This window comes from Molossus molossus, unplaced genomic scaffold, assembly GCF_014108415.1.
Source record: "Molossus molossus isolate mMolMol1 unplaced genomic scaffold, mMolMol1.p scaffold_m16_p_20, whole genome shotgun sequence".
NCBI classification, from domain to species: Eukaryota; Metazoa; Chordata; class Mammalia; order Chiroptera; family Molossidae; genus Molossus; species Molossus molossus.
Window position 1 is genome coordinate 6271444 of NW_023425356.1, and position 17162 is coordinate 6288605.

Here is a 17162-nt window from a genome sequence, read left to right on the forward strand (position 1 = left end):
AACAGCGATTGGCCGCCTCCTGCATGCCCCCACTGGGGATTGGGCCCACAACCTGGGCATGTGCCCTGACTGGGAATCAAACTGGCAACCATTTTGGTGCATGGGTCAATACTCAACCACTGACCAGCACTGGCCGGGCTCAATAGATTTTTTTATTTTTTTTACAAGAGATAAAAAAAAGATAAATTGCCCTGGCCGGATTGGCTCAGCAGTTAGAGCGTCGGCCTGTGGTCCAGAGAGACCTGGGTTTGGTTCCCGCTAAGGGCACGTACCTCGGTTGCAGTTTGTCTCCGGTCTTGGTTGGGTCCTGTAGGTGACAACCACTTGATGTGTTCCTTTCACGTCGATATTTCTCTCTCTCTCTCCCTCCCACTCTATCTGAACAAAAAATAGAAAAATGTCCTCGGGTGGGGATTAAAAAAAAAAAAAAGATAAATTATTTTCTTGGATTGCAAAGGGATTAAGTTAGAAATCAATGTAAAGAAATTTGGAAAATTCACATGCCCATTGGAATTAAACAGTGCATTCTTGAGCAATGAATGGATCAAAGAAAAACAAAGATGCAATGTACCAAACTATTGGATGCACTGAAGGTGATGCAAAGGAGAGAATTTATAGTTATAATTACTTAAAAACAGCAATGATCTCAGATCAGTAACATACCTTGCAACTGAAGGAACTAGAAAATGAGCAAATGAAACCCAATGTTAAGAGAAGAAGGCAAATGATAAAGATTAGAGAGCAGTGAAATAGTGAAAAAAAATAATAGATAAAAATCAATAAAACCAAAAGTTGATTGAAAAAACAACAAAATTGACCAACTTTTAACTAGATTGACAAAGAGAAAAAGACTCAAATTACTAAAATCAGAAATGAACATGGGGACATTACTTTATATTCTATAGAAAGAATACTATGAAGATTGCCCAGCTGGTGTGACTCAATTGACTGAGCATCGTCCCATGGACTGAGAGGTCCCTGTTAGATTCCTGGTCAGGGCACAGGCCTGGATTGTGGGCTTCATCCCCAGTAGGGGGCATACAGGAGGCAGCTGATTGACATTTCTCTCTCTTTAAAAAAATCATTAAAAACATATTTTTAAAAAAGAGTAGTACTATCAAGAATTCTACACCAACAAATTAGATAACTAGATGAAATGGACAAATTCCCAGAAATGCAAAAGCTACTAAGGTTAAATTACAAAGCAATAGGAATTCTGAATAAACCTAGAGCTAGTAAGGAAATTGTATCAGTAATAAAAAAAAAACAACCTAACAATAAAGAAAAGCCCTGGACACGAGGCTCTGCTATGGAATTCTAGCACACATCTAAGGAAGAAATAATACCAGTCCTTCTTAAACTTCCCCAAAATTTAGGAGGTGGGAACACTTCCCGACTCATGCTATAAGACTAACATAACCCGATATCAAAGCGAGGCAAACACTACAGACTATATTTCTTATGAATATTGATGCAAAAGTCCTCAGCAAAATACTAGCAAACTGGCTGGAAATTGAAGCCACAGCCTTTCGGCGTATGAGACAAAGCCCAACCAACAGAGCCATACCAGCCAGGGCAGCTTTGCTACTGATTAGAGTGGTTGTTTAATGTAAATGTTATTTGTCTCATTCCTTGGTCTTGTTTTCTATATCAATAAAATTAAGGTTAGATTTAGATAAGCGGTCCCAAGGAACAAAAGAGACAAGAGCGATACATTAGTGGTAGATTTTTCTATAAAGCTAACTTTCATGACTCATATTTAAAAATATTTTTATATAACTTTTTGAAATGTGATTATTTAGAACTGAGACTCTGGATGTCATTGGACTAGTTTATTCTAATCTATTTCAGTGTTAATATTCTCTGATCTTATGATTTATCCTACCCTTGACTTCCTACATCCCAAGAGAAAGCAATGTCATGAATGTCTTTTGAATCAAAAGCTTAAGGGAACTTAATAGTTGTATTAGAAAAGAAAAGGTTATGCTGCAGTAACCAAAAGCTAAAATTCCTTAGTGGCTTACAATGACCATGCTTATTTCTTATGTTCATTTTAGATCAACAAAGGCTCTTCACCTTAGACGACTTTACAATCGGCCACTGCAACTTCATTTTGACACAAGCTTTAACCACAGAGGTCTCAAACTCGAAACTATTCCTCCTGATTGCATTTCATTACCAAAGCAAATCCCATGGACACTCCCGAATTCAAGAGGACCGGATGTGTATTTCACCTGTGGGAAGGAGCACTGAATATTTGTGAACAAGTAAATGTCCTGTGGATGCATGTGAGACAAGGACTAAAAACTAACAGGAAAGTTAATTTTGTTCAGAGCGAAAATTTGAAAAACAAAAATAAGAGTAACCCTTACTACTTCTGCAGTCTTCTACACATATTACTGTTAGCTATACAAATTTCCAGATACCACAATATCTTCACGTACAATATTTTATTAGTTTTTTATTTTTTAAATAACTTTTATTGATCTTAGAGAGAGAGGATAGGTGAAGGAGAGAGAGAAATACCAATGAGAAAGAACATTGATTGGCAGCCTCCTGCATTCCCTACACTGGGGATTAGGCCCACGATCGGGAATCGAACTGGCAACCTCTTGGTGCATGGGACAGTGCTCAACCACTGAGCCACACTGGCCGGGCTTCATTAATCTTTTATGAGAACCCGGTGACAGAGACTGATAAGGCTGGATTAAAAGCTCATTATGGAGTCACACTGCTTGGTTTTGGATTTTCAGTCTCAACATTTACTAAAATTTGACCTTGGACAAATTATATTATTTTATTTCTTGGTGCCTCAGGTTCTTCCTTTTGAAACTGGGTGCAGTCATAACTCTACTTTGCATTTCTGTATGTGTGAGAAATAAAGTGATAATACATGGAAATAGCACACAGTAATACTCCATGCACATTGTTAGTTGTTTCTAGTTATTTTTGTCATATTTATCAGAAATACTATTATTCCCATTTTCTGAATAAGGATCTACATGTACTCTATAGACTTAATGGTTTTCTTCCTGATTCACATAATCAATGACAAAGCTTAGATGCTTGGTTTGGAGACTTTGTTTACATTCTAGTCACACTTATTTAACATTATATTCTAATCTGTCTTTAAGGTTTTTTAGCAATTTTTTTCCTAATAGATTAAATGGTTCAGAAAGGAAAGAGTTGTTCAGATTAGGAGAGGCTCCTCAGAGAAAGGAAGACAAAGTGAAAGTGAACTGACTACAGTAATTAGAGAGGATGCGGGGCGGGTCGGTGGGGGTGGGGAAGGGAGGGGAAAACCAGGGTTTGCTCAGGAGACAGAACTTATTTGATGTCATAGTGGAGCTCGGGTTAGACTTTGCACAAATTGGATTTGGATAATTCGAACAGGGTCATCAGAGCAAGTACTGAAAGGAAGAGGATTATAGAAGTCTTAAATTCAGCATTTTTTTTTTTTTTTTCTAATTGAAGAGAAAAAGAGAACTGGAGTGTGTGTGTGTGTGTGTGTGTGTGTGTGTGTGTGTGTGTGTTTGGCTCTATAATTGGAAAAGACTGAACTGAGTATTTGAGATTGCTGACTTCAAGAAGTTGATGTGGTAAGTTATTTTAATGTGTTTTTGAGTATCATATAATCCCTTTCTCCCCCCCTTTTTTCTTGAAACAAGTGGTTTTCTGGCATGTCTTTCGATACAGTTCAAAGATCCACAGTCTATTTTAGGTTTGCTGGCAACTCCAGTTTCATTTCCAACAGCACAAAATGTACTTACTATTTATATTTGAAATGCCTCTGAACCTTCACTCAAATGTTTCTTCCATTTCAGAGATCTGATAGGCAAACTTGATTATCTGCTTTCTTTACTCTAACTTCACAGGAGACAGATCCTGAGCTCAGGTTCATTCCTCTTTTTTCCTTTTCCTTTTTTTTTTTGGTGGGGGTGGGGCTCATAGGTGACAGAGTATTGTTTTAAGAAAATGCACATGTGATTCAATGTAAAATTTAGAGGGATTATGACTTTTTTCAGTAAGAGAATCCACTACCTTGACCAAATTCTATAGTAATATTACTATCCAAAGCACATATTGAAAACTGGGAAAACAGAAAAAAATGAAAACACTTGGAGAGAAATATAAGCAATAAAATAACCGAATTGATGTGGCATGGAAGGGATTTCTATTTTAAAAATGTAATGATATTTTCATTAAATCACTTGCTATTTATGAAGTATCTAGACTAATAACTACAAATGACAGGAGTAGATAACTTGTCTCTTCTTGTTTAACGTTGATTTATTTGCATATTAAAATACATATTTGTATCTGCCTGAGATAGGAGACTGCTTGGGATAGGAGTAAACAAAAAACACACCTACACGCATCAAGCATATCATTTGATGGGGGGGGGGGGGCAGGGAATGGTCTGTTTCCTTAATTCATGGATTTTCAACTTCCAAATATTTTCTTAAATCTTAATGTAGAAATTTAAGTAACTGAAAATTTGGGCTAGGGTGAAAAACAGACCTGAATTGAAAATCCTGTTACTTTTTGAAGGCATTACAAATGTTTGCAAATAGATGGCTAAAACAAATTTTGACTCTCTATTCAGTTGGCCCTGTTTGTTATTTTCCTACTATCCTTGAAGGACTTCAGAAATAAAATCTAATCTTAAATAAATAATACATGATTATGGACTCCTTTCTATGGATATAAAATGCCAGATGTTTAAAAGGTTAATATTCCCTCAATAAGGAAAACATTAAGTTTTAAAAGTTCAGATTCTTTTCCTGGAAAATTTCGTGACTTTTCTTTACCTGTGAACACTATTATTGATAATAATTTTCAGATTATGAATAAACATTTTGTGCTCAGTATTTATTATGTTAACATTTACTTTGTAAAATGTTTCTTACAGGAATATAAATAGTTTCAGGAAAGAACACTGACAACTTCAAAGCAAAATGAAGTTCTTTCTGTTGCTCTCAGCCATCGGGTTCTGCTGGGCTCAGTATGCCCCAAATACCAAACCTGGACGGACATCTATTGTTCATCTGTTTGAGTGGCGTTGGGTTGATATTGCTCTTGAATGTGAGCGATACTTAGCTCCCAGAGGATTTGGAGGGGTTCAGGTGGGTATTGTTCAGAGTGTAAATTGTGGAGTTTGCTGTCGATATAGGATTTGTGTCTGTGAAGCTGGGAAATTTTACTTCATAAATAAGTATTCGAAGTAAGGAGTTTTATGAGGAACATAAAAAAATTTAGTATTGTTGGCAATTTTATGTTTTGTTTGATATATTCTTTCTTCAGCAGGATATTTCCAATATACTGTTAACAGTTTCAAGTGGTTATTTAATAATGTAGCAGTTTATACAAAGACTCAGAAATAATTTTAGGTCATTGATTATTTTCTAGAATATCCAGTGATGTAAAGTAAGCCACAATTTGATACCTAAGATTGTTTTATTTGTAGATCTCTCCACCCAATGAAAATGTTATAATTAATAACCCTTCAAGACCTTGGTGGGAAAGATACCAGCCAATTAGCTACAAGTTATGTACAAGATCAGGAAATGAAGCTGAATTCAGAGACATGGTGACCAGATGTAACAACGTTGGTGTGAGTGAATTAGTTTTCTTTAAAAATATTATGTAAAAATATATTTTCTGTCTTCTGCCTCTTGCTCCTTTTAAGAACATATTTATTTTCCATGTTTTTTCTTTTACTTTATACTTTGTAACTAAAATCTAATTGTTGCTTATTGTTCAGTTCTTAAAATCTCTGTATATGTGCCATTTTTCTATTAAAGATGTAAGTCAAAGTTTAAAGTCATCTTGCTCATAAAGCAACTTTTAATCCTTATAACTATACAGATTTCTGGGGAATACTTTCTAGTTAGGAATTAGAAATTCCAGTTATAATATTTTCTGTGACTTTTATGTGGCTTGTGTCTCCATCCATAATTCCTGAGTCTTCTTCTCCATAGGTTTTTCAATGATAAATAGATATAGCCCCTTTGATGAGGAACATAGTGAGAGACAGTATTTACCATCCTTCTTCAGATGCTAAGTAGATAGCAGAATCTGACTGCTTTCTGAGGATGACCCATGGAAATGCAAAAATCAGTAATCTCTCCATTCTCAATTTACTCTTACCTCCCCCAATAAAGGCTTTTTGCATTTTTTTATAGTTATGGTACTTTCTTTCTTTTTTTTTTTTTTTTATCCTCACCTGAGGATATTTTTACATTTTTTTTTTTTTTTTTTGTACAGATAGAATGGGAGGGAGAGAGAGGAAGGGAGAGAGAGTGAGAAACATCGACGTGAAGGGACACATCGAGTGGCTGCCACCCGCACGACCAACCAGGGCCGGGGACAAACTGCAACCGAAGTACGTGCCCTTAGCGGGAACCGAACCCGGGTCTCTCCGGACCGCAGGCCGACGCTCTAACCGCTGAGCCAAACTGGCCAGGGCGAGTTATGGTACTTTCTGGTTCTATTAGTTGATCATATATATAAACATTTCACCACATGGCTAGGATGCATATAGATATTCAGTTGACCTTGATTTCCTTTCACACTTTACTTTTGGTCTTCTAGGAAGATAAGTTATAAAATAACAAAGAGATGTTTAGAGTGTTATTAACATGCTGTAAACTTTAACCAATAATATTATAGATTTTACTTCTCTATAAATCAAACTGAAATAGAAACATTGCCTTCAGGTTCATATCTACGTGGATGCTGTGATTAACCATATGTGTGGAAATGGTGTGAGTGCGGGAACAAGCAGTACTTGTGGAAGTTTCTTCAACCCCGGAACTAGGGATTTTCCCACAGTCCCGTTCTCTGCTTGGGATTTTAATGATGGTAAATGTAAAACTGGAAGTGGAGACATTGAGAACTACAATGATCCTTATCAGGTAATTTTTTAAAAAACAGTGATCTGAATAAAGAACTATTTATGTCTTTATCTGCAAACAGGGCTCCAAGTCTGACTCTTTAAAAATAAGAAACTCATGCAGCCAGTGTGGCTCAGTGGACTGAGCATCGTCCCATACACCAAGAGGTTACCAGTTTGATTTCCAGTCAGGGCACATGCCCTGGTTGTGGGCTCGATCCTCAGGAAGGGATTTGCAGATGTTTCTATCTCTCTCTCCCTTCCTCTATTTCTAAAAAAAATCAATAAAAGCATATTTTAAAATAAATAAAAATAGAAACTCAAATCAACATTTAAAACACTCCCTCTAATTTAATCATTCCCAATTAAAAAGCGCATCCACTTTATTTCCTACACCCTCCATTTTTATAATAGAACATGTCTCAAGGGTATGTCCAGACTACAGTGTCCAATGCAAAGAAGACACTATAGAAACACCCATTAATGAATGAACAGCAATCACATGGATTTTCAGGTCAACAGGATATTTTATGTCTCAATCACAACCTTTTTGCCTCAATAGGTCAGAGACTGTCGTCTGGTTGGTCTTCTTGACCTTGCACTGGAGAAAGACTATGTGCGTTCCAAGGTTATTGAGTATCTGAACCATCTCATTGACATCGGTGTGGCAGGTTTCAGAATCGACGCTTCTAAGCACATGTGGCCCGGAGACATGAAGGCTATTCTGACTAAGCTGCATCAGCTGAACACAACCTGGTTCCCTGAAGGAAGTCAACCTTTCATTTACCAGGAGGTACATTGATACATACATGTGCATATGTGGCATTGTTTAACTCATTAGAAAACAAGGCAGGTTTAACTAAAAATACAAATCCTGTAGGTTAATAACTGAATCACGTGTACAGAACAGGGCTCAGCTGTGCAGACCAGTGCTCTTTAATCTCCTTTTGTTCAGAGGCCCTTCTTTGTCGGACTCTGACTCTTGAACTCTTTCTCACTAGGGGTTTTAAGGAAGTGCAGAGATTTTGTTTAGGCTGCAGATATCTCTTTGTCATTTACCACTTCCCCAGAGCCCGTCAGAGAAGACAGATAATGTAGTTGTTGTCTTGAGCCAGTCTATGTGAGTTTAAAGCTTGTCTCTAGCATTGTGAGCTGTGTTCTTTTAGGCAAATGGGTTCATCTCCCTAGGCAACAGTTTTTTCATGTGAGGAAAAGGGATAATGATAATAGTTATATCTTTGTGGTCAGAAAATTAGATGAGTTAATATTTTTCAAGCACCTAGACAGATATGATTGCTATGTAAATGTTACTTATTTATGTGCAAGACTCAATTAGGTCAGTGTTTTTCACAGGCCAACAGCTCACTTTGTCATGTTACTTCTAATATTGTAGTAAATACTTCAACAAACAAACAGGAAGGATCTTGGTATAAGGAAAATCACTTGGGGTATATCAAATAACATAAATAGTTTAAAGCCATTTTCTATATGATATTCACTTGTTGGTTACAATTCTAACCTAAAATAATATTTTCCCCTATATTTCTTCTAGGTAATTGATCTGGGTGGTGAGCCAATTAAATGCAATGAGTACTTTGACAATGGCCGTGTGACGGAATTCAAGTATGGTGCCAAACTAGGCACAGTTCTGCGCAAGTGGAGTGGAGAGAAGATGGCTTACCTGAAGTAAACGAAACTTGATTTGTCCTCTGAATCATTTTACAGACTTACTATATATCATATTACCCCAATATGTTTTCCTTTAAAAAAAAATTTTTTTTTTGTATTGATTTTTAGAGAGAGAGGAAGGGAGAGGGAGAGAGAAATGGAAACATCGATGAGAGAGAACATCAAATGGCTGCCTCCTGTATGACCCCCACTGGGGATCAGGTCCACAGCCTGGGCATGTGCCCTGACCAGGAATCGAATCGGCGACCCCTTGGTGCATGGGTCAATGCTCAGCCACTGAGCCACACCGGCCAGGCCAATATGAGTTTTTTTATTAAGATCTTACTTAAACCCCTTTCAGGGATTCAGTTACCAGTAACAAGTGTTATGATTCCCCAGACTTGAATGGACTATCTTTATTATTTAGAATGTCCATCACAAGGAAGTATGGCTGAAAACCCAAAACATAACCTGGAGATTTTAATCTATGCATTATATGTAACTATACTAGATTTGAGTGTTTACATATGACCTGTGAAGTCCAGGTTATTATTAAAATGATTCTGTCATTTAGAAAGTCCCTACAATGTGGCCATACTATGGAATTTACATCTGTTATATCAGTCAACTTCAGATATTGAAATGTTTATATTGTAAGTGGATAATACTGAAGTCTTTTTTTCACCCAGTTTGCTATTCTGTACAAAATATGAGTTGGAAGTTGGCCCTTCTGAGGTCCAGCTAAATTATAATAGACTAAGACTTCTAAAAGGACTTTTTCAAATAAGAAAAATACATGTAACTGGAATGTAATACAAATAATTTATGCAAGTATACATATATGGGATGTATTTGTAGATAATATATCTATATATAATATATGTACAGAGGTGAGCAAAAGTAGGTTTACAGTTGTGAGTTTATTCCTTATTTACTCATTAATTATTGTATTATTTATTTATATTATTTCCATACAGACCGCTACCCATCTATTCTTGCCCACCCCTATATATATAAGCCTTACAGAAGAAACCCTTTCAATTAAAGAATTTCATCTTAGGATTCTGTACTGAAAGAAATTCATGTTTAGTGTACTCTAAAGCGATGGTAAAAGAATGTGTGTGTGTGTGTCTGTGTGTATTTTTCACAGGAACTGGGGAGAAGGCTGGGGCTTCGTGCCTTCCGACAGAGCGCTCGTCTTTGTGGATAACCATGACAACCAGCGGGGACACGGAGCTGGAGGAGCGTCTATCCTCACATTCTGGGACCCTAGGTGGGAAACAGAGTTGTCCATTTTATGTTCACCAACTTTTAAACAATACTAAAAAGATTGCTTTCTTTTATGATAATATCATTTTGTAACTTGCAGACTATACAAAATGGGAGTAGGATTTATGCTCGCTCATCCTTATGGATTTACACGCATAATGTCCAGCTTCCGTTGGCCAAGGTATTTTGTGAATGGAAAAGTAAGTGTTGGTGTCATACAAAGTATCTTTTTCTCAATAAAAAGAAGGCAGTTGTATTCTAATTTTATATGATGCTATTTCATTTATTATTTGTTTATCAAATATTTAAGTGTAACCTGATGCAGGCCTTTTAACAATGCAGTGGATACTAAAAAACTAAAATTCACGGTCTTTGTGGTTAAATGGTATGGAGTGAGTATAATTTGTACGTCTCATAAGTACCTACTTTATAGGGCTGGTATGTGAATTACAAATTAACACTTATAAGAACCTAAAAACAGTACCTGCCCATAGTACAAGTAATATAAACACTGGTTAAGTACATTTATTTATTTATTTATTTATTTATTTATTTATTTATTTATTTATTTATTTATTTATTTTACGTGCCCCTAGTGGGCTGGTTAAGTACTTTAAAAAACATTTCTATGGGAGGCAAAAAAATCTAGTTGAACTAAGGATAAATAGGCAAAGTATTTTATAAGAAGAAAGCAAATATATGTATTAAAGAAGAGAAATTTGCAAACTTTACTGGGAAAGATGTAGATAAGAAAAATATTTGGTAAAGACATTAATCTGAGTAAAAATTTTTAAAAAGGAACTGAAAAATAAAGTTTTGATGTATTTAGAAAGTTAATGGAAAGTTTTCTTTTAAAAGTGAATATTTCAGGTGCAGCTTTGCATAGCGACTTCATACCTAAAATGGAAAATCCTCTGTACTATAAGCGAGACAGATATTATCTAGTTCCTTCTAGATTCCTTTCAATCTGAGAAAAACTCATTCTGTTGTTAGACAGGTTTAATATTTAGATGCCCCTTTATATTGAGCCAACTTATAACCTCCACTAATTGGTCTTATTTCTAATGTCAGGAGTCATTGACCTTGTGCTTTTCCCCTTTTCCTATAACATTTCCACTTTTCCCAAATGTCTGCATGCTAAAAACTCTATTTTATTAATTCTTCATCACATGATGTGATTTTTAAGACAGACACCGATAACCCTCCTGGACATAATCTGTTTTTTTCTACATTAATTTTGCAAATTACCAATCAGAAAAACACAATTTTATTTTTTTTATTTATGTATTTTGTTAATCCTCACCTGAGAGTATTTTCCCATTGATTTTTTAGAGAGAGTGGAAGGGAAAGAGGGAGGGAGGGAGAGAGACAGAGGGAGAGAAACATCAATATGAGAGAGAGAGATTGATTGGTTGGTTGCCTCCTGCAAGAGGATTGAACCTGCAACCCAGGTATGTGCCTTTGACTGGGAATTGAACCCAAGACCCTTCGGTCCCAGGGCTGATGCTCTAACTGCTGAGCCAAACCAGCCAGGGCAGAAAAACACAATTTTAAACATCTGGTGAAATCAGTAAAGAGTATTGTGATGTGTTGCTTAATTCATTTATCCAAAAGAAAGAATAAAGACCATTTCATTCTTGTGTTTAGCAATTACCATGTTCCAGACATTTTCACATATATTATTTTATTTTCATAGCAGCAAACAATACCCCTATTTTACAGATGAGGAAAATGAGGTCCAGAGAGGTTATGTGTATTGACTGCGTTTTCTTAGTCATAATAAAATGTTTCCGTCCTGCTGTTTCTGACACTAAACTCCCAGCTATTTCAATGATGTCACGTTGCCTGCAGTGCTATTAAAAAGACTTTACAATTCCTTGGAAAGAGAATGAGAGGGAGGGTAAAAAAGTTTTATCTCTGAATTCTGGCCATAGAGAATGAGAAGTTGGAAGAAGGTAATGAGAACTTGGTAAAGGGCTATACCACCCCCGAAGGAGCTAGATTTGAAATGAAGACACTCCAGAAACACAAATAAGACAGATTGGGTTTGGTGTACAGGAGAACACCAAAACTATTTCATACTAAAAATCTGAGCATTTTTTATTTTGTTTTTGCTAATTAAGGATATTAATGATTGGACTGGGCCACCAAATAATAATGGAGTAATTAAAGAAGTCACTATTAACCCAGATACTACCTGTGGCAATGGCTGGGTCTGTGAACATCGGTGGCGTCAAATAAGGTGAGGTGACTTATTTAGAAATATCCTCTAATAATAAACTTTCTTAACATTTTACTTTAAACTGTTGTTTATTCATAGCAATCATACCGTGTTTTGTTTCTAGGAACATGGTTATGTTCCGTAATGTAGTTGATGGCCAAGATTTTACAAACTGGTGGGATAATGGTAGCAACCAAGTAGCCTTTGGGAGAGGAAACAGAGGATTCATTGTCTTTAACAATGATGACTGGTAAGTAGATATCTATTAGAAATTATACATTATACTAATGTGTTCTGGGGTTAGTCATTTCTCTTGCTGCTCACTTTTTTTTATATCTGAAAAATTCTTTAGTCCATGTATTAAAAAACATAGAGATTGGAAAAGAGCCAGAAAAAAAATGATAATGGCTTTCACCCTTTTGATCTTCTCTTGATAAGGGCTTTCTGCTCTAAGCAGAGTGATTTTGTGCACCTTGCATATCATGTACAGATATGAGGCCTGTGTATTTGCTCACACCTCACATAAAACACAGTCATTAGTATACAGGTTGTGACATTACAAGAAGAATGTGTCATACTGACCCCCTTTATTCAGATAATGGAAAACTCCTGCCTTGGCACTGAAATACCTTTTCTGTAGCTGTTTTTCTCAACTACTCTTATATCTGGTTCTTTGGTCTGTTTCTTCACTTCCTCTGTCCGTGACAATATATTTTTTAAGCGTATGTGTAAAGAATACGTATCTCCTGGTCAGTGGTTCGCCTCAGGAGAGCTTTGAGCTTTCATTGGAGACGAGAAGGAGGCTTAGGAGATCTCTGTGCAGGAGGTTGAAATGTCTCCGTCCCAGGGCAACTTCTGCCTCTACTTAGCTCATTCCAACCTAAATTATATTTTACTGACAAAAATCAATAAATCAATAAATCAAATATATCTCTTCTCCCCAAAAGAATCCCTGGCTAATGCTTTAATTTATATCTTTTGTGGATGAGAGAACCATAACAAATGTATGAGACAGCTTCATATTTAAAACTATATACTTCTTCAAAGAAATATTAATTCTTTTTATTTCCAGCCCAAAATAATTTTAGCCTCTTGGGGAAAAATAGAGAATGTTTTAAAGAAATAATCAAATTAAAATTTTTGAAAGAATTTGTATTTTCTTAAGTTCAAATGAAGACAGATTTAAACTATTTGTGTTTATCACAGAAAGTACTTTTATCTAAGGGGGTCAGTGCAGCTCAAATCTTCAGTGATAGTCCTCCACCATCATTTTTGTAATAATTGCTCAGTCTTCTGTAAGGCAACTTCTGTATCTGGGAAAACAATTAACGTCCACCAAGAGGTCTTTGTGTTTGGATTTTCTTCTCACTGAGACCTGGACTGTTCCCTCTAACACGAAGAGCAGCTTTTGCTCTCGAGATAATCTGTATTCTTGCTTTTAACTGTGTTGAATTCAAGTTAAATCTTCACTTTTATTTTATAGGCCATTATCTGTATATTTGCAAACTGGTCTTCCTGCTGGCACATATTGTGATGTTATTTCTGGAGATAAAGTTGATGGCAACTGCACAGGAATTAAAATCTACGTTTCTGGTGATGGTAATGCTCACTTTTCTATTAGTAACTATGCCGAAGATCCATTTATTGCAATTCATGCTGAATCCAAATTATAAAAATTGAAATAAATACATATGTTCCTAGAGAAATAACCAAGTGTATTTCTTTTTTTTTGTACATATATAAATTCCTGTAATTTATTAATTTTGTTGTAGAGCTATAATAAGTAGTCAACTTGAAATCTCAGAAAAGCATAAAAACACATAATTATGCAATTATAAGATAATTACCATCAACAGTTTGTTATATTTTAGAAGAGTCACATTAACCTATTTATGGGGATTGAGGGCTGGGTGAAAAAGGTGAAGGGATTAAGAAAAAAATACTCACAGACACAGAAGAGTCTGGTAATTATCAGAGGGAAAGGTGGGGCGGGGGTGTTGAGGGAGGTGGAGGAGGGTGTAGGGGGGATAAATGGTGATGCAAGTAGCCTTGACTTTGGGTTGTGAACACAATTCAGTATACAGATGAGGTATTATGGACTTATACACTTGAAACCTATGTAATTTTATTAACCAATGTCACTCCGATAAATTCGATAATTTTTTTTTAATTTAAAAGACATTTCTAAGAATTCTGATAGGCATCTTGATAAATATGTTTTTTGACATTAATATTAGTTGCCTAGCTATGGTTGGTTAATGTATGTTTGTATTTATTTCTCCCATACCGTGTTTCTAGCAATTAGTTAGGGATAGCTGATTTAATGATGGTTTCTATAAAAGTTAATAGCATTTGGGTGTTTTAACAATATGAAAGCCCTTTCACAATTAATAATGTTAAAAGATAAACTTAAATTATGCAATCTATAATTCTTAATTATATGGAACTCATACGAATCTGTTTTTCTACATTCTTTCCCCGTGTCTTTAACTTGATGTTGTCGGGCTTTTTGTTCAACCTCTTCACCCCCAATATGGATGGACGTTTATTTTGGGCTTTCTTGGCCCCAGATGCTCCAGGTTTTCCTTCTGATTCTCCTTCTTCTTGACTTTAAATGTGGGATTTGTTAAGGGTCTCATCTAGGACTTTTTATGACTCTTAGTTCTTTTTCTTATGGAAAAGCATGAGAAAATAGAAGCCATAGCACAGAGACTCTCTTCTTTTTACCTACAAATCTATTCCTTGCCCTGATTATGTCCTTAACTCCTGTCAAAATGAAGAAAGTGCACGCCGTCCTTCTATCACGTGTGTTAATAACACTGTGCCACTCCATTGTTATCTTTTTGAGGACTTTATTTTGCAGATTATTTTTTCTCTTGATTTAATAATCTTTTCCATTCTGCTAGATTACTCCCTTCGGATAACATGTATTAGAGTTTTCTAGACAAAGAAATTCATGACTCCCATTTATTTGCTTCCCTTCCTAGTCAATATTTTTGTGTGTGTGTTTTCATCACAAAGTTATAACATTTGGGTGGTTTGAACCATGTGAAAGTCCTTTTATAGTCTACATCCTCAGCACCATTTTTCATCTCTTCACTGTCCAGTTTCCAACATGCTCATTTCAGTGATTCTTCTCTTGTCAATTTTATTAAAAACATTTGTCACTCATCCAGTGTACTGCTCTACCTTTATCTTATATTCATTCACAACAGAATTCAAAATGCTGGGCCACTCCTCTTCCTCAGCCCCTTGGCTCTTGGTTCTTCAGTCTCTTAGTTTTTCTTTGCTCTCACTGATTGCTCTTTTTCAGTTGTTTTTACTGACTCATCTCTGTTTAATCTAAGGGCTCATTTGGATGTGTATTTGTACTGTTTTACCCCTCAGTCTATTGAAACTTTAGTCTCAGGACAGTACTTGGCACACATTATATAAGAGTTCAATGATTATTTGTAAAATAAATTGAGATAATGAGAGGAAGAAAAAATATATACCTTTTTTTTTTTTTTTTTGAGGAGAGAATTATTAATAAAAATGTGGCCTTGGAACAGAGGTATTCTTTTTATTCTCTCTCCAATTCTTTCTAAGTTTTATTCCTAGTTAACCCTGATTTCTCAGGTCATAAATGTCATGGGATATCAATAGAAGCAAAGAAAGGATTTGACAAAACTTTCATGGTTAAAAACTCTCAATAAATTAGATATGGGAGGAATGTATCTCAGGATAATAAAGGCCATCATGACAAGCCCACAGCCAACATTATATTCAGTGGTAGAAAGCTAAAAGTTTTTCCTTTAATATTAGAACCAAGACAAAGATATCTTCCCTCACAGCTTCTACTTAACACAGTACTGAATGTCCTAGCAAGATCAGTTAGGCAAGACAAAGAGATAAAAGGCATCCAAATGAGAAAGGAAGAAGTAAAATTGTCTCTGGTTCCAGATGACATAAACTTATAATGGAAACTCCTAAAGATTCCACCAAAATGTGTTTGAGCTAATAATAAAATTGAGTTTAAGTTGCAAGGTACAAAATCAATGTGCAAACGTCAGTTGTGTCTCTATACACTAACGATGAACTATCAGAATGAGAAATTAAGAAAATAATCCCATTTACTATAGCATAAACAATAAAATACTCATGAATAAATTTAACCAAAGATTTGAAAGATTTATACACTGAAACTATAAGACACTCATCAAAGAAATTGAAAAAGACACAAATACATGGAAAGAAATCCTGTGTTCTTGGATTGGAATAATTACTATTGTTAAAAATGTTCAGACTGCCCAAAGTGGTCTACAGATTCAGTGTCATCCCTGTCAATATCCCACTGGCATTTTTCACAGAAATAGGAAAAAAACCCTAAAATTCATATGCAACCAAAAAAAACAAAAACAAACCAGAAAAGCAAAAGCAAATTGAGAAAGATAGACAAAACTGGGACATCATGACCTGAGACATCATGTCCTGGCCCGTTTGGCTCAGCAGTTAAAGCGTCAGCCCACAGACCAATGAGTTGTGGGTTCAATTCTGGTCAAGGGCACACATCTTGGTTGTGGTTCGTCCCCAGTCCTGATTGGGTCATGCAGGAGGCAACCAGTCAAGTGTCTCTCTCATATTGGTGTTTCTGTCTCTCTCTCCCTTTCTTCTACCCACTCGGTCTGATGATAAACAGAAAAATATCCTTGGGTGAGGATTAAAAAAAAACTAGAGACATCACACTGCCTTATCGCAAACTATATAACAAAGTTATAGTAATTAGAATAGTATGGTGTTGGCATAAAAAAGACACATATAAAAACAGAATAGAGAGACATAAACCTACTTATATACACAGTCAACTAATCTTTAGAGAATAGAGAGACATAAACCTACATATATACACAGTCAACTAATCTTTGATAAGAGTGTCAAGAACATACAGTGATGAAAGTCTCTTCAATACATAGTGCTGGGAACACTGGATAAGCACAGGCCAAGAGAAATGAAACTAGAATCCATATTACAGTACTTACAAAAGTTAACATGAAATAGATTAAAGACTTACATGTAGAACCTGAAACCATAAAGTTCTTAGAAAAAAACATGGGGAATAGTTTCATGACA

The 17162-nt window shown here is 35.7% G+C and overlaps 1 protein-coding gene across 4 annotated transcripts; it reads left to right on the forward strand.

Annotated features, from left to right (window-relative positions):
* The first annotated feature begins 2157 nt into the window (after positions 1-2157).
* On the forward strand, positions 2158-13746 carry LOC118637103 (pancreatic alpha-amylase). Of its 4 annotated transcripts, none has more exons than XM_036272249.1 (11): positions 2158-2267; positions 4913-5126; positions 5468-5614; positions 6720-6917; positions 7458-7688; positions 8448-8581; positions 9714-9836; positions 9933-10032; positions 11956-12074; positions 12178-12303; positions 13537-13746. In XM_036272249.1, the coding sequence occupies exons 2-11, from the start codon at positions 4959-4961 to the stop codon at positions 13724-13726; spliced, it is 1536 nt and encodes a 511-aa protein (XP_036128142.1). In that variant the 5' UTR covers positions 2158-2267; positions 4913-4958; the 3' UTR covers positions 13727-13746. The 4 variants fall into 4 exon arrangements, with proteins under 4 accessions (XP_036128142.1, XP_036128141.1, XP_036128143.1 ...); XM_036272248.1 differs by having other exon boundaries at positions 2209-2314; XM_036272250.1 differs by lacking the exon at positions 2158-2267 and adding an exon at positions 3539-3599.
* Positions 13747-17162: the final 3416 nt, after the last annotated feature.

Bases quoted from the DNA above. Each gene is read 5' to 3' on its own strand.
- LOC118637103 (XM_036272249.1), top strand. From the start codon at position 4,959: ATGAAGTTCTTTCTGTTGCTCTCAGCCATCGGGTTCTGCTGGGCTCAG. The intron at 5,127-5,467 runs GTGGGTATTGTT...TTTTATTTGTAG, and splicing joins GAGGATTTGGAGGGGTTCAG to ATCTCTCCACCCAATGAAAA. The intron at 5,615-6,719 runs GTGAGTGAATTA...CATTGCCTTCAG, and splicing joins CCAGATGTAACAACGTTGGT to GTTCATATCTACGTGGATGC.